The sequence below is a fragment of the Petaurus breviceps genome, unplaced genomic scaffold, assembly GCF_028583685.1.
Source record: "Petaurus breviceps papuanus isolate PSGF00001 unplaced genomic scaffold, PetGlider_PUasm1.0 176, whole genome shotgun sequence".
NCBI classification, from domain to species: Eukaryota; Metazoa; Chordata; class Mammalia; order Diprotodontia; family Petauridae; genus Petaurus; species Petaurus breviceps.
In genome coordinates, this window is record NW_027185771.1 from 8,365,290 (window position 1) to 8,382,003 (window position 16,714).

General features: G+C 45.6%; 1 protein-coding gene across 2 annotated transcripts in view; it reads left to right on the plus strand.

The window, feature by feature from the left end:
* The first annotated feature begins 9,704 nt into the window (after nt 1–9,704).
* Nucleotides 9,705–16,714, plus strand: part of KLHDC4 (kelch domain containing 4) — a 94,347-nt gene continuing 87,337 nt past the window's right edge. For both annotated transcript variants that reach the window (XM_069085592.1, XM_069085593.1), the window contains exons 1-2: nt 9,705–9,951; nt 15,144–15,235. In XM_069085592.1, coding sequence (XP_068941693.1) covers nt 9,853–9,951; nt 15,144–15,235 — 191 coding nt within the window. In that variant the 5' untranslated portion in view covers nt 9,705–9,852. The remainder of the gene's footprint in view (nt 9,952–15,143; nt 15,236–16,714) is intronic.

Consider the following 16,714-nt stretch of genomic DNA (forward strand, 5'->3'; position numbering starts at 1 on the left):
GGACCAAAATGACATTACTATGATATAGTCAAGTTTCAACGTGTATGACTGTGGCTGATCAGACAAATACAAGGTCAGAATGCTCTACCACAGGTCGGCACAAATAGTCTGTGTGAACATTTGGGGTGGATTCTCTAAATTTGCACATCCTGCATTTCATTTGAGTTATTTCAATTCTGCTTTGCTCAGAGAGTACAGTACCCTTTCTGATGAGGGCACTCCATGCTGAGCGGTCCTGTGTCAGTCTCCCATGTCACATAATCAGTTCCAAAGTTCTTAAGAGAGACCTCGAGAGTGTCCTTGTTTCACTTCTTCTGACCACCATGTGAACACTTGCCTTGTGTGAATTCTTCATAAAATAGTCTTTGGCAAGCATAGCTTTAGCATTTGAGCAGCATTGTGCTCTCTGAAGCAGTTTCAATGCTTAGCACTTTAGTTTGAGTAAGGACCTCAACCTTATCCTGCCAGGTGATCTTCAGAATCTTCCTCAGACAATTCACATCGAAGCGATTGTTTCCTGGCATGATGCTGGCAGACTGTCCAGGTCTCACAGGCATACAACAATGAGGTCAGCACAATGACTTTGTAGACCTCCAGTTTGGTAGTCAGTCTAACACCTCTTCTCTCCCATACTTTCCTTCAGAGCTTCCCAAACACTGAGCTAGCTCTGACAATGCTCATTATCAACGTGTACATCCCTGGGAAGAATACTACCAAGGTAAGTGAACTTATCCACAGCATTCAAAGCTTCTCCATTTGCTGTAACTGATGGTTCCAAGTATGGATGGTGTGGTGGTGGCTGATGGAGCACTTGTGTATTCTTGGTGCTAATTGTTAGGTCAAAATTAGCACAAGAAGGAGAGAATCATTCTATACTTTGCTGCATCCGTCAAGGTCAGCTACTGCACTGATGGTAAATTCTTCAACTTAAAAAGTCTATGAGCCAAGACCAAGGTAGAGAGAGTGTTGGTGTGTGATTTTCTGTTTGCATATGATTGTGTACTCAATGCAACCTCTGAAGCTGAGATCCGCCATATAAATATTCCCTGGCTCCAGCACCCTCTGCTATTAATTCTTTTTGCATAATCAGTGGAACATATGAGGAACATAGTCAGATGTCTGGGAAAAGCAAGGGATGCATCTGGTAGGAGGTGTATAGGGAGATGGACAAATAATGATCCTTTCCCCTAACCCCAGATCACAAACCTTTCCAGTTCCTCTGCAATCATGTTAATGAGCCAGCTCAAAGTTGACTTATGGGAGAGAATATCAACAGGAAGAGAGATTAATAATTGAAACTAATCCCCAAAGTTCTCTGTTATTGAAGACAAGACCCTAGAAATAGATACACAGTCTGAGATGAAGGGGGAGAGAGTTGCTTTCAACAGGTACCACCTGAAGCAATTTTGCCTGCTTTTGTCGGTATACATTGTTGTTGCCCTACAATACAGGGCCTATACCTTCCTCATCCTAGTGAGATTCTAGCTAGTGCAAAGTTATAGTTTGAGGTGTGATCCTCAATACTTTCAGCCTCTGTATGTGTGATGCCTGCTTCCTTTCTTGACAGTGTCCCTTCTCTTAATTAATTTACATCTGTAATCCCCTGTGCAAAAATGAACTGTTTATTACCAGATGCCATTAAAAGCGACTTTTACAGAACACCAGAAAACATGATTAGAAAGATTATTAACAATTGTTCGGTCATTTTTTAGTCATGTCCAAGTCTTCATGACCCCATTTGGAGTTTTCTTGGCAAAGATACTGGAGTGGTTTTCCATTTCCTTCTTCATTTTACTTATGTGGAAACAGAGGTGAACAGGGTTAAGTGGCTTGCCCAAGGTCACACTGCTAGTGAGTGTCTGAGGCCAGATTTGAACTCAGGAAGCAGAGTCTTCCTAACTCCAGGTCCAGCACCCTATCCACTGTCACCTAGCTGTTCCATTATTAATGAATTGTTCTTTAAATATAAAGAGGAAGCTATTGATCTATCAACTTTGGGTCATGAATTTCTAGTTGTTTACTTTTTTTCTTTTCAATAGTTTGGATGGACTTGCACTAAATCATATACATTTTCTTACCTGGTGTCCCTCAGGGTCAGTTATAGGGATTGGGCAAAATTTCAGCTGATTAGGGTTAAGGGGAGGGATGTCATTATTAGCCACACATAAATCAATGCTAAAAGGCTCATCTAATGAATAATAGAATGTTAAAGCTGGAAGAACTTTGAGAGATCATATAGTCCAACTTCCTCACTTTACAAATGGGGAAACTGAGGCCTTGAGAGCAGTCACTTGCTTGAGGTCACCCTAGTCCCCTGTCTGCTGAATTGTGTTTTTTTCTCTTGTAACTTCTGTTTGTATTCTCTGAAGTCCAGGGTGCTGACTTTCCCCCCTGAACTAGGTAAATGATATATGCTTGATTGGATTAAAGTTAGATTATTAACTGATTTTGAGTTGCTTTCCTTTAGAAAAGCAGATCTAAGAACCTGTGCTAACAGCCATCCTGGGTATGCTAGGGTGCTTGCTGCTACAACGTCCCGGTTCATTCTCCTCCTTAATTCCCATGACCTATACCAGGACTGGGGAGCCTGTGGCCTCAAGGTCACATGTGGCCATCTAGGTCCTCAAGCCAGCCTTTCACGTGTGGCCTTGAGGCTGCAGGTTCCCCACCCCGACCTATACCTTCACTCTATCTTAGCCGCACATAAGGAGGATTTCCTCACTCACAATTATTCTGCCTCCATTATCCAAAAGGCTGGCATTCCTTTATCTTACCCAAACCTGTCCTTCTATTGTTCACTTAGCTTTCCCCATAACTTCACCCCTGCTAAACCTATCTATCCTCACAGCAATCTCTAGTTACTTTCACTCTTCCGGCTTTCCTTGTCCATTGACCTTATTCTGGTCTCATTTTTCAATCCTATTTTATAGGTAGTTAGTTATTATCTTAATGCTGTTCTTTATCTTTGCTCCCCCACCCTTGTCTATCACTTCTCATTTTTTTCTGAACTCTTAACCCCAAATTACTTTCCCCATCGATGTTCTCTGGTCTTGTTGTTGAGCACCACTGAGGAAAGGTCACACAACCATGCCAGGTGCACTACAAATGGATTTTAGATAATCTAGACCTTCACTGCTGCAAACAACCCTTTTATCCCTCATGTCACTTAACTCCAATTGCCCTACCTTCCCCCTTCTAAAAAGCAAAAAAATTTAATATTGCTAAAAAATGGGACTTATCACATCACTCTATTGCTCAAGAAGTTGCATTGGTTCCCTACTACCTCTGTTTGGCATTTAAGGCTTTTCATGATCTGCCTCCATCCTGATCTCATGTTGTTGCCTCATGCAATCCCAAATTCCAGCCACACTGACATACTTGTTTTTCCTTTCAGACAACATTATATAAGGCTCCTTCCAAGCTGTCCTTCCTCACTTCCATTTTGTAGAATTCCTAGCTTCCTTCAAAGCACAGTTTAGGCTCCATCTTAGGCAGGAAACCATGCTTGATCTCCCCAGTTTAATGTTTTCTCCATCCCTGCCAGCAAAACCACATTTCTATATGTATATTATTGTATATGTATGTGGAAATTGTGTTGTATTTATATGCACAATTATTGGGTATATTCCTGAATGGAATCTGGGACTTAGAATAATTATACGTGTACATCTGTATATATGTATTGGTGTATATACACACACACACACACACACACACACGTACATATACAATTATACTGAATACCAGATTCCAATTCAGGAATATGCTCTCTCTCTCTCATTTTATATATATATATATATATATATATATATATATATATATATATAGAGAGAGAGAGAGAGAGAGAGAGAGAGAGAGAGAGAGAGAGAGAGAGAGAGAGAGAGAGAATTAAAAAAATTTTTCTACACACACACAGAGGAAAAGAGACAGTTCCCAAGGATTCTTCCAACCACTAATATTTTGGAACTGGAGCTGGGGAGAAGCTGTTTTAGGTGTGTTCTTAAGGAACTGGGGGATGGGGCATTGTCCTTGGGGTTCATCCTCCATCTCAACACTGTGGAGTCTATAGAGTCAAGATCTGTGATGCTCTGTCCCTTTCCGCAAAGACTCTGAAAGCTGATGTTTGGAGGCTACATTTGGAGCAGGAAGCGTGAGCCTTGCTGGACTGAGAGCCAATGGCAGACATGGAGGACTGCGTGAGATGAGCTACAGTCTTCCCTCCTTGCCTCAAAAGTGGGAAGGATGCTGACCCTTTAACTGAACCACTCAGCTGTTCTCTCTATGAGAAGGAAAGAGACTGAACTGGCTAACTTGCTTCCATTCATTTAATAATAATAATAATACTAGGAGGAGGGTTAGCTAGCAATTATGTGGTGCTTTAAAGTTTGCAGAGTATTTTGCAAATATCATCTCATTTGATTGTCATAACCTTGGGAGGTAGATGTTATTTTGGTCCTCATTTTACAGATGAGGAAAGGGAGGCAGACAGAGGGGAAGTGACTTACCCAGGGTCACACATTTGAACTGAGGTCCTCACCCATTTCTCCCTGTATAACACAAAATGAGTTACCAATAACTGTTGTAACCTCGTTGTTGTCAGTGCACATGGAGGGGTTGGGCCATCTGAATGAAAATGGATGATCCATCCAATACCTACCATGGGGGCACAGCATGGAGAATAATAATAATTATTATATGGTTAGCATTTATATAGCAGTTTAAGGTTTGTAAAGTTCTTTCTATATCAGCATTATGAATCTATTTGATTTTCACAACTCTGTAAAGTAGGTGTTATTATCTCCATTTTGTAAATGAAGAAACTGAGGTCACACAACTATTAGTGTATGAAACAGGATTTGAACTCAGATCTCCTTTAGTCTGTGCCCCACACTCTATCCTCTGAGTCACTCAGTTGCCCAAGAATTTGTAGGAAAATGCTTTCCAGGGAGATCCCAAAGCCTGAGGTGCTATAGGATTTCTGGCTAACTCAGACTGCTAAACTAAGAATTAAAAAGAAGAGAGAGATTAAGAAACCAATGAGAATCAAAGAAATTGACTGACAGGATGGTGGAGTGAAGAGAAACAGTAAAGCTTTCTTAGACAACCACTCCAGCCATGATGGGGGAAGAGTGCCATGAATAAACTGCCAGCAAAGGTTGGCAAAGGGAAATAGGCTGGGGGCACTGGGTAGGGGGCATCTATCCAGGAAGGTCAGTGCAGAAACCTTTCAGTGTAGAGACTGAGGCTCAGATCCATAGCCCCATTTGCAGGACAGGGATTTCTGACCCTGACAAGCCTGCAGCTCTCTCACTTTTACCCAGACCAAGGTGGAAGAGCCTTCCTGGATTGATACCAAGTAGGCAGCTGTGTAATGGGGAGTGAGAATAGACCAGAGGACAATCTAATTCTAATAGCACCTACCTCCTAGGGTTATTGGGAGACTTGTGTGAAATAGGGCAGCTGGATGGCACAGAAGATAGAACGCCAGTCCTGAAGTCAGTAAGATTCATCTATGTGAGTTCAAATCTGTCCTCAAACACTTATTAGCTGTATGACCCTAGGCAAGTCACTTAACCTTGTTTGCCTCAGTTTCCTCATCTGTCAAATGAGCTAGAGAGAGAAATGGCAAACTATGCTGGTATCATTGGCAAGAAAACCCCAAAATGGGGTCATGAAGAGTCAGTAATGATTGAATAACTACATGTTTGATAAGTCCTACATTATTTATACTAGCTATCAGAGGCAGTAAGATGGCAGAGTAGACAGAATGTTGGACCTGGAAGACCTGAGTTCAGCTTCAGCTTCAGCACTAGATAAATGCTAGCCATTATCATGATCACCTACTCTCATGATAGAAAACAGACAAATGGTCCATGCCTGGGATCACTCTCTAGACTTAGCAGCAGGGTAGAACCTACCCAAGCTCCCAGAGTGATGACGCATTGGACTAGGACTATAGCACTGGCATATTGTATAGCCTCTATATTATTAACAATAACATTTTTGATGAGATGAAAGGGTTCTTGCTTCTCTCCTATTTATTCTGTCCTGGGATGGAGAAGAAAAACCTCCAACTCTTAATTAACAATAATAGCTAGCCTTTAAGGAGTGCTCTAAGGTTTGTGAAGCACTTTACAAATCTTATCTCATTTGATCCGGGAGAGAGGTATTGTTGTAATCCCCACCATTATTTATCATATTGCTATTCCCATTTTATAGTTGAGAAAACTGAGGTAGACAGAGGTTAAGTGACTTCCCTCTGCCAATTATTTCTCATTTATCCTGTATAGAGCTTGCTTTGTCAGTATTTCTTTGTGTGTTGTCTCTCCCATTAATTGTAGGCTCCTTGAAGGCAAGGGTTGCCTTTTGCCTCTTTTGATATCCCAGGTGCTTAGGGCATAACTTGGCACGTAGTAGTCACTTAACAAATGTTTATTGATTGATTGACTTGCCCAGGGTCACACAGCTTGTCTGAGATTGGATTATGATCTTAGGTTTTTCAGATCCTGGGTCTAGCTCTGCAAACACTACATTGTGTGGATGCTGCTAAATTCAGAGAGATCTATGACCCTGTCCATGGTTACACTGACTTCAGGGTGATGGATTCTTCCATTACAGTAGCTTTTGAAGATGGTCTGCTAAGTCACAGAGGGCTTGCCATCTTTATTAGGGTACAGAGCTCCCATACTAAGAAAATTACAAATCTGTGAAATTTGTTAAGTCTATATGATATTAATAAGAATATGTATCTTGGGGCGGCTAGGTGGCACAGTGAATAGAGCACCGGCCTTGGGGTCAGGAGGACCTGAGTTCACATCTGGCCTCAGACACTCAACACTCACTAGCCATGTGACCTTGGGCAAGTCACTTAACCCCAGTTGTCCCTCAAAAAAAAAAGAATATATACCTTGCATTATAATGACAGTGAGAGTAACACCAGTGCCTTCTTCAATGGGGTAGGTGCTCCTTCCACCAAGATTGATCTCATTCTCTCTATGGCTCAGTAGACGGTTTTTGAAAGTTGCTAAGTATGCAACATGACTGATGTGGAAATGTGTTTAATAGGAATATGTGTAGAGCCCATATCAGATTGCAAGCCATCTTGCGGAGGGAGGGGGAGAAAATTTAACACTTATGGAAGTGATTGTTAAAAACTGAAAGTAAATAATTTAATTAAAAAAGAAGTTGTTATGGCTGAAAAATTCATCATTCTGCCATCAACCTGGTAATGAGACTCTCTGAACTTAGCTAATGCCCCCAGGAAGGGTTTTCCTTTTGGCCCATGTTTACCAAAGGGTCTTTATATCCCACCTTTGACACAGACTAACTGTGTGACTGGAGGCCAGGTCACTCAATCTTTCAATGTCCAGGGCAGTCAAATCTTAAATTACAGAAAAGTTTCTTCTGTGCATGGGGAGAAGTTTTGTTCCTGGGAATTCCTTATGGTAGCAAATATCACAATACAGGTATCTAAAAAGTATTGATAACAATACTTGCCCTTCCGACCTCTTGCTGACCCCCATATCAGCTCTCTGTCTGCAGCAGAATGTCTATATATGATCATCAATCAATCAACAAATTAACTACTTCACAGAAGGGGGACATCAATTACCCATTTAGCACCAAGGCCCCACTCACCAGGACAATCTCTCTTAATTGACAAAGTATATTTTACTATATATCCACATTTGAGGAGAATCAGTAAGTATAGCATTATATACAGTGTTGTACATAGGTCTCAGTTCAAATCTGACCTTAGATATTAGATGCATGACCCTGGGCAAGTCACTTAGCCTCAATTGCCTCATATGTAAAATGGGGATAATAATAGCAACTGCTTCTGAGGGTTTTTGTGATGATAAAATGAGACAATATTTGTAAAGTGTTTTGTAAACCTTAAATTATAATGCAAATACTGGTTATTATTATTTTTTGTTCCGTGTAATCTAGTGTGGCAGGCTAGAAAAATATTGCTTAGTACTGATTAGGCTGAACAGGAATTGAGGGTAGCTTTCTATTTACATAGCATATTTGCATGAAGTTAATACTATTACTGACAATCCACTTCCTTCCAATGCCAGTAATTAGCACAGAATTTCCCCCCCCTCTGGCTCAGATATCTGACCACACAAATGTACACACACTTGGGCAATGATAGATTAGAGCTAAGAGAATTCACCAGGTTTTAAAATGTGATTTTCACCAAAAGAGGCCTCGGTATTTAATCTTTCTTCTATTTTTGGTCTCTGGTCTCATTTTTAATGTTCTATTCTCTTTCTTCCTGGTAATGAGAATCACACCCTGGTGTAAATCACTATGACATATATTTTTGTCCGAAAGCCTCCCAATCTAATTCTGAGAGTCCTTTAGAGATAGAAGTATACGGCTATTATATCCTCTGTCAGCAGAGTCCTTTGGGAGTTTTGGGATGGAATGAAATTAACTCCAAGATTCCATATGGAAGTTCTGATGTTTTACTATGTCACAAATGAAGATGTAAGCATCAACCAGAAGCCACGATGAAGGGTACAGTGGAGAGTAGGTAGTTTTCTCTGAAAACTATTATATTTCTATTTTTATTTATAAATATATTTAATATATAAATATATTTATATTTCTCTGAAAATTATTATACATTTTTCTGAAAAATATAAAGTTCATCTCAACGATCTGAGTTAGATCAATTCAGATCTCCCTCTTATAGAGTGGGGGTGGTAGTGGAATGAGCTGTTTTCTCCCTCTTTTTAAAAAGGTACAGTGAATGGAAGTGACAAATAGGACTCTTTCCCCCCATTCATTGAGTGATTAGGAGATAAGTTCCTCTACAATTCCCTAATAATTCTAGGTAGATTAAAAAAAAAATTGCATCTCATCTCACATTCTTTCTTCCTCTTTTACTGTCAATGCCTGATGGAGGGGAGGGGAGTAGGAGAGTGATCAGTATTCCTATTTTCCCCCTTATTTAAGTGATCATACAAAGGTTTGCAAAGTACTTTCTTCGCAAAAATTCTAGTTTAAGTTGGTTATCACTTGTACCCATTTTACAGATGAAATCAAAAAGTCAACAAGGTAGCTAGCTAGTACAGTGGACCTGGAGTGTGTGTGTGTGTGTGTGTGTGTGTGTGTGTGTGTGAAGACCTGAGTTCAAATCCAGCCTCAGACACTTACTAGCTTGCGAGGGGATACTGGGTTTAACCCTTCCAAACCTCAGTTTCCCCACCTGTAAAATGGGGATAACAGTGGCACCTATCTCTCGGGGTTGTGGTGAGGATCAAAGGCGGATATTTGTAAAGCATTTCATAAAGGAGGGCTGTTGTTAAGCTCCTACTGTGAGATGGGAATTGTAGTGGGTGCTGGGCAATACAAAGAAAGCTGAATCAGTCCCTGCCCGCAGGGAGCTTCCAGTCTAATGGCGAAGAGAGGTTTTTGAACATTTGCATTCTTCGGTGTATAACTTTGGTCGTATCCGGTGCCCTCTGTGGTCCTCCACTGTCTCCTCTACAAAGTGAATCAGCTCCAAACCCTAGGATGCTATTGGCAACGGAAGGAAGCCGTTGTGATTGCTGTGAGCCCTCCCCTCCCTTAGGGGGCGCGCGTCCCAACTTTCCCCTCTCGAGGAGTTTCCTCTGTACGTTTCTCTCTTCTTCGGGCCTCTTCCAAGGCGGAAGTGACCTCACTCGGTAACGGGAAGTGACGCGATCTCTATGTTGCCATGTGAGTTTCGCGGTCTCCTTTCTCGGCCGGCCGCGTGGAGCGAGCTAGGCTGGGGGAGGGGGCGCGGAGGGGGCGTGGCGCCGGCTTTCCATACTCGCCTTCACGGTCACGCGCGGCCGCTTGGCCAGGGGCAGAAAGATGGGCAAGAAGAACAAGAAAGAGAAGAAGGTGAAAGGGGCGGAGAAGACCGCAGCCAAGATGGAGAGAAAAGTGTCCAAGCGCTCCCGGAAAGAGGAGGTAACGGGGTCCCGGCCGGCTGGAATGATGTCGGTGCTGGGGACGAAAAGTGCTCGGGACGGGCGTTCGGGTTGGCCCCAAGTGCCTCTTTTAGCCTCCCCATCGTGCCCATTCTACGGAGGGAAAACCGAGGCCGAGACGGGGCAGCCGCACGCTTAGCGTCGGGGGAGCGTTTGAACCCGAGGCTTCCCGCCTCTGGGTGCCGTAGCTAGGCGCCGCCGGGCCTGGCCTGGGCGCCCGATCCCCCGGGTTCGAGTCCTGCCGCTGCGCTGCCTGCCTGGCCGGGGTCGTGGTGACAGCGAAGCCCCCCCGCACCACCCCTTCTGCTGTGACTCTGAAAACGCTCCCAAGGTGGGGGTTGTTGTAATTGCTGGAGAGATGGCCAGCGAGGCCGAGTGACCCCGGGCGAGTCCCGGGTCCCGCCCTTTCCAACCCGTCCTCCCCAGGCCTCTGTTGGGCTAGGTCTGTAAACATCAGGGATGCAGAAAGAGAGGAAAGGCAGCCCGTGCCCTCCAGGAGCCTGCCCTCTAGGGGGGGTGGAGAGCCTGCAAACAAAGCAAACTATACACGGGAGTAACGGGAAAGGATCAACCGAGGGAAGCCACTTTGCCGCCGCCGGCCTCAGTTTCCCCAGCTGTAAAAAGGGCATGATAGCATCATCGCCCTCTATGGGCCCAGGGACTCCCTGTTGAGTATGCAGAGAAAGGCCAGACCAAAATAACAGGCAGCCTCTGCATGAGGAGAAAGGGGCAAAAAAGTGTGTACAGACTGTATGTGTACACTGTGTGTGATTGTATGTGCAACACTGTATATACATGTATACATGCTTCATATAGACACATATATGCCTGTATATACTTATATGTGTATATCTGTGCGTAGCCACTATGTATGTGTGTATATAATATACGTACATATACACTTACATGTGTGCATATTATATATAATGTATGTACAAACATACACACATGCATGTACATGTATATGTGATATTATGTATACACATATGTACTTATGCGCATGCATATTATATATAGTGTATGTACACATATATATGCATATATGTGTGTGTGCACACTCAGACACACCCATCAGAGTGCGTGGTAGGAGAGTAAGGTCAGAAGGACCAGGTTATAAGGACTTTGAATATCACTTGGGGGCTTTAGATTTGGTCCTAGAGGTGATATGACACCCCTGGAGTGTATTGTGTTGGCAGGGTCAGATCTGACCTTTAGGAAGATCTAAGAGGGGCCAGACTGGAGTGGGGAGAGACTTGTAGGCAGGCCAGCCAGCCACCACATTGGCATAGTGGGGCCTGTGCCAGGTGGTGGCAGTGCCAGGGCAGAGATGTTAGGAAGGTGGCATCGGAAGGACTTGGCAGATGGTTGGGTGTGGGTTGGGAGAAAGAGTGACAGTTAAGGCTGATAGCTAGATGGTGACCCTGGGAGCCTGGGAAGATGGGGGTGCATTTGGCAGTTATGGGGAAGTTAGGAAGAAGGGAGGGTCTGGGATAGGGAGAGAAGTGCCTCCGTCTAGTCAGAGCTGTCCAGAGGCCAGGGAGTTCAGGGCTAGGTCAGTAGAGCTGAGAATCATCAGCAGAAAGGGGACTGAATGGGAGCTGATGGGATCAAGCAGAAGAATTTGTCAGGAGAGCAGAGCCTTTGTCATGCTAGCAGGTGTGACCTGGAGGTTCCAGCCAGGGTCCGGAAGGAGCAGGGTCCTGGACCCCAGGAGAAGAGGGGTATCCACAGTGTCCCAGGCTGCCAGCATCCAGAAGGGGGGGATGGAGAGATTATAGACAGGCAGTGAGCGTTTATTAAGTGCTCACTGTGTGCCAGGGGCTGGCCTAAGTGCTCGAGGAAGCCTTCTTTCAGAGGTTAGCAGGGAGGACGACCGCCAGCTGGGCTGGTGATGGGGGAGATGCGGGCACATTTGTGGGCAGAAGGGAGGCGGCTGGTGGAAGATGAGGGAGAAGATGGGTCTGCAGTGGGGAGCCCTGGGCCCTGGGTGCAGAAGTCTAGGAGGTGGTGATGATGCCCCCCCCATGGCAGGGTGGCAGTGGACCTGGAGAAGAGAGGAGGAGTGGGAGGGGGAGCTAAGAGTACTTACTGACAGGGGCCTGGATGTGAGGGGAGAAGAGTACCCCCGGGGAGGCCATGGAGGGAGCAGGTATGGGGGGGATGATGCAGATGCCTGATGAGGAGGAGGGGACAGGGGGGAAATGGAAAGGATGGGGGTGAGCCCGGGGATGTGTCTGGAGCCCCCAGTGGCAGAGGTGACCCCTGTGTAGATCCCTGCGGTGAGGCCTGCAGAGAGGCTGCTGATGTCTGAGAGGAGGCAGTGGCAGCCAGACTCTAGGGTTTGTAAAAAGAGCAGAGTGGGCAGTGAGGAGGCAGAGGGAGCTGACGGGTGTGGACACCTTTTTCAGGAAGGACGGTAGTGACCAGGAGGAAGGGAACTTTAGTGTGACAGGCATAGAGCCCCTACTCTGCATGGCACTGCCGGGTGCTGGGCCTGGCACTGCCTGGGCCTGTGATTTCAGTGGCGCTCCCAGGAGAGGACGTGTCCTCTCCCAGTGCCGGCTGGCGCCTTCCTTGAAACCCCACAGCCTGCGTCTGTGTCTGGTCCAAGGCCTTCCAGATTCAGGGGCCAGCTTGCTCTCCGCTCTGCCCTACTGCTTGGAGCTGTGGGGACAAATGGTGAGGTTCCGCCCAGAGCTCAGATGGATTAAAGGGTCAGGGGCAGGCACTGGGGCCCCCTGCACCATGGGGCAGGACTGAGGGATTGGCCTTGGGGAGGAGAGAGGGCCTCAGCTTGTGGCCCGCGGGATGGAGGCATGGAGAGCGCAGAAAGGCTGGGTTTGGAAGGCCAGCCCTTCTGCCCTGGCCACCTCTCTTGTCTTAGGTGACTCTCTGACCTCATTACTCCCTGCCTCTGTCCACCCCAGCATCTGCCCTTTCCCTTGAAGAGAACACACAGATTGTAAAGCCCTTCTCAGCCCTCCTTCCTGGCTGCACTGACCAGTCAGTGACCAAACCTTTATGTGGCTCTTGTCTGTGCCCAGGGCCGGGGTGCAGAGAGAGGCAGCAGAGTGCCTCTGCCCCACGGCCGCCCTGCCAGGCCAACCTCGGCTCTGTGCTGCCCCCCTGCCCCTCACAGCACCCCTCCGGACCCCTTCTGGCACTGGGCCTCCCTTGTATCTGCTGCCTTTCTTACTGCCTGGAGCAGAGCTGGTGCTTTACAGATGCAACTGAGGGCAGGGGTTGTTTCTTCTCTCTTTTGGCTTTGTGTCCCTGTCACCTAGCCAAGATCCTAGCACTTAGCACTTAATAAATACTTGACTGATTGTTGATTGAACCCCAGTGAAAGTCCAGTGTAGGTTTTTTGTGCTATAAATTTGTAATGGGTAAAATGTGTTTGATTTGGGGCAGGAGCAGAGAATTCAGGGTGGTGGATGACTGAGGCATATGGTCCTACAGAGCAGTGGCAGGTGATTCTAGGGGAGTGGCCAGCCAGCCAGATGAGCTGGTAGCCAAGTCAGGGGTCAGGCCTGGTCTGGAGCCAGGGAGATGGCTGGGCCAACAGAGGGGGAAGGACACTGGAGGTCACAGGAAGGGCTAAGAGGAAGCACCTTTGGGGTGAAGGCCAGAGTGCCAGAGAGGCTGAAGAAAAGGAATCTGGGGTCCAGGCTTGAAATTTTCAGATGGGGTGAGCAGCAGGTAGCACAGAGAGAGTATGCTTCTAAAATCCAAAGCCTGGAATGTAGACTGCACCTAATATCCTACTGATTGTCCATTGGAGGGGCCATAGTCCTTGACTGCCTACACTGTGTGTTTGTGGGGAAGAACTGAGGAAATTCAGACATTTGAGGCAGGTACACAAATACATGTATATGTATGTACAAATAGACAGCATTTTATCAGAGTAAGATTCAGACTTGTATAAAAATCTTCCACTTGCTTAAAGATTTTGATTAGCTCAAATTCAACTATTTTAGTTTTGAGCAATTAAGTAGTTGTTTTTTTTTAAAGCAACTGGGGTTAAGTAACTTGCTCAAGGTTACACAGCCAGTTATTTCTGGGTGTGGTGCTAAGTATCTAAGCCCAAATTCGATCCCAGGTCATCCCGACTCTGGGGCCAGTGCTCTTTACTTGCTGAGCCTGGCCGCCCCTAAGCAATTGGGGTTAAGTGATTTGCTCAAGGTTACACAGCCAGGTGTTTCTGGGTGGGTGCTAAGTATCTGAGCCTGGATTCGATCTCCAGGTCATCCCGACACTGGAGTCAGTGCTCTTACTCACTGTGCTACCTGGCCGCCCCTTAAGTAGTTTTTTTAAAAAACAGGTTTATTGATATCTTCTGTTTATTACTTAAATTTCCTGTCTCCTTCCTCCTCCCTGACAGCCATTCCATATAATAAAGAATTTCTTTTAAAGATAGAAGAGAAGAAAAATCAACAAAACCAATCAGTACATTGAAAAAATCTGACATGCTATGCAGTGTTCTCACCCATGGACCCCCTCCCCCCACAGTTTAAGGGGGAATTTTTTTTTCTTTTTGGAGAGGGGAAGGCAGGGCAATTGGGGTTAAGTGACTTGCCTAAGGTCACACAGCTAGTTTTGTGTTAGGTGTCTGAGGCCAGATTTGAACTCAGGTCCTCCTGACTCCAGGGCCAGTGCTCTGTTCACTGTGCCACCTAGCTGCTTCTGTTAAGTGGGAATTTAAATGCCTACTCTGAACCACTAAATAGTAGACCCATCATGTAGTTGTTCCTTTTTTTCCTGAAGATGTATCCAAAATTTCATTGTTTCAAATGGATGAAAAAAGTAATTATGTGTATGTTTATGTATCTCCTGTAGTCAGGATAGGGATAGAGTCCCAGTGCTTTCATTGGTCTAGGGAACTTGAAAGTGAGGAAACTCCCTCTATCCTGTTAGGTTCATCTGCTCTGTGGCTGGTGGTTGGCACCAGGGACTGCCCAGGGCCCCACAGCCAGGATGTGGCAGAGACGGGGCTTCAGCCCAGATCTTCTTGGTTTCAGAACCAGCTGTGGCTGATGTGCCTAGCTGCCTGTCATCCCTTTCTTAATAAAATCACACTTTAATATGATTTGAAAGGACGATTAGTCAAAACGGGAGAATAATGTCTTGTGATTAAGGGGAAGAGATCCTCACCTTTGTCTTCTTTCTTCTTAGGAGGACCTGGAAGCTCTGATAGCACAGTTTCAGACCTTAGATGCCAAAAAGACCCAGATCATAGAGACTCCATGCTCTCCACCTTCACCGAGGTAAGCACCATGGCAGCTCTGGTCTTGGGAGTGCTCAGCAGCAATTCTGACACTTTACTTCCATAGTGGAAATTGGAATCATATGTTGACTGTTGACATGACATTTTCCTAAATGATCAAGCAGTCTGGAGATTATAGTCAGAGAACTGCTCTGCAAAATCCACTGCCGGGGGTTATTTCCACTGCCTTCTGCACCCCCAGAGAGAGAGTGAGGAAATTTAACTATGTTGTCAGGTAGTTACATGGAAATACTGAGCCTCACAGCACAAATGCTCAACAGGAGGGGAAAGTGTGCCGAAGCTTGAAAGCACCTGTCTCATTTTCCAGCTGTTAACCTTTGGAGGAAAGAACGATGGGGCCACCAGGCCCTCCTCTCACCCCATGAGAGGCATTCTAAAGACATACAATAATGTGGAAAACTGAAAATCAAGGAGGGCTTTTTCCTGTGCTTGTTCCAAAATGCTTTAAACCTTAGGTGAAAGGGGCAATTATAATTTAAAAATGCATTGTGTGTAAGCCGTCTTAAATGGATATGTCTACTGACTGGCAACAATCCAAAGCCTTTTTCTAGAGTTTCCAAGTGTTTTGTGACAAAGTATGCAGTATTGAACAGACGGAGTCCCAGCATCACTGATTTCCAAATCCTGGCTATTTTTTTGTGATTTGAGTCTTTGTAAATGAGTTGAGGAAGATCAAAGACTTCTGTTTGCCACCAACAGATTAGAAAGCAAGATGGCGCATCTATGCTTGGCCCCAGAAAAATCATGTAACTCACATTTCCACAAGACCAGAGAGTTTGTGGAATGTTTTCCTCCCACCAGCCATGTGTGGGTGGTGATACGAGGGTTTTATCCCTTTTTTTGCAGATGAGGAATAACGGCGAGGGGAGAGGACTTGTCCACAGTCACTCGGCTAGTGTTGGGATCAGGCTGGGAGGCCGTCTCTCTCCTGATTTAGACCCCTTGCTCATTGAACTAGCCCCTCTGCTCTCTCCCTCTGTTAGAGGCAGATGAAACCACTTGGTTTGCTTCTAAGAACTGGGTTTTTTCCCTCTGTTGTTTTCAAATGAGACGCAGGAGGATCTAAGAGTCACTAGATGACACTGTCACAAATCTGAATGCCAAGCTAGGGCTGAGGCCCCGGAGACCTTCCCCTTGTCAGGTGGGAGAAGTGGTTTCAACTAAGGTTGAGCAGATTTAATTATCACCTAATCAGAGGCTCAGGAGTGAAGTAACAGATAGTGCTGACACTGAATGCATCGCCCCTGAACTGATCCTTGGCAGCTTCCCTAAAGCCGGGGCTTTTATTTTGTATCTCAGAGTCGGGGTTAGGGTGCAGGGTGGCACCACGTAGATGCTTTCCCTTCCTCCTCCCTCAGCTTGTGCTCCTGTGGAAGGAGCCCTGGGTTCTGAGACAGGTCACTGGCTCCTCTGGGCAGAGCTTGGGAGGGCTGCACAGCCACTGGCTTCCTTGTCTGAC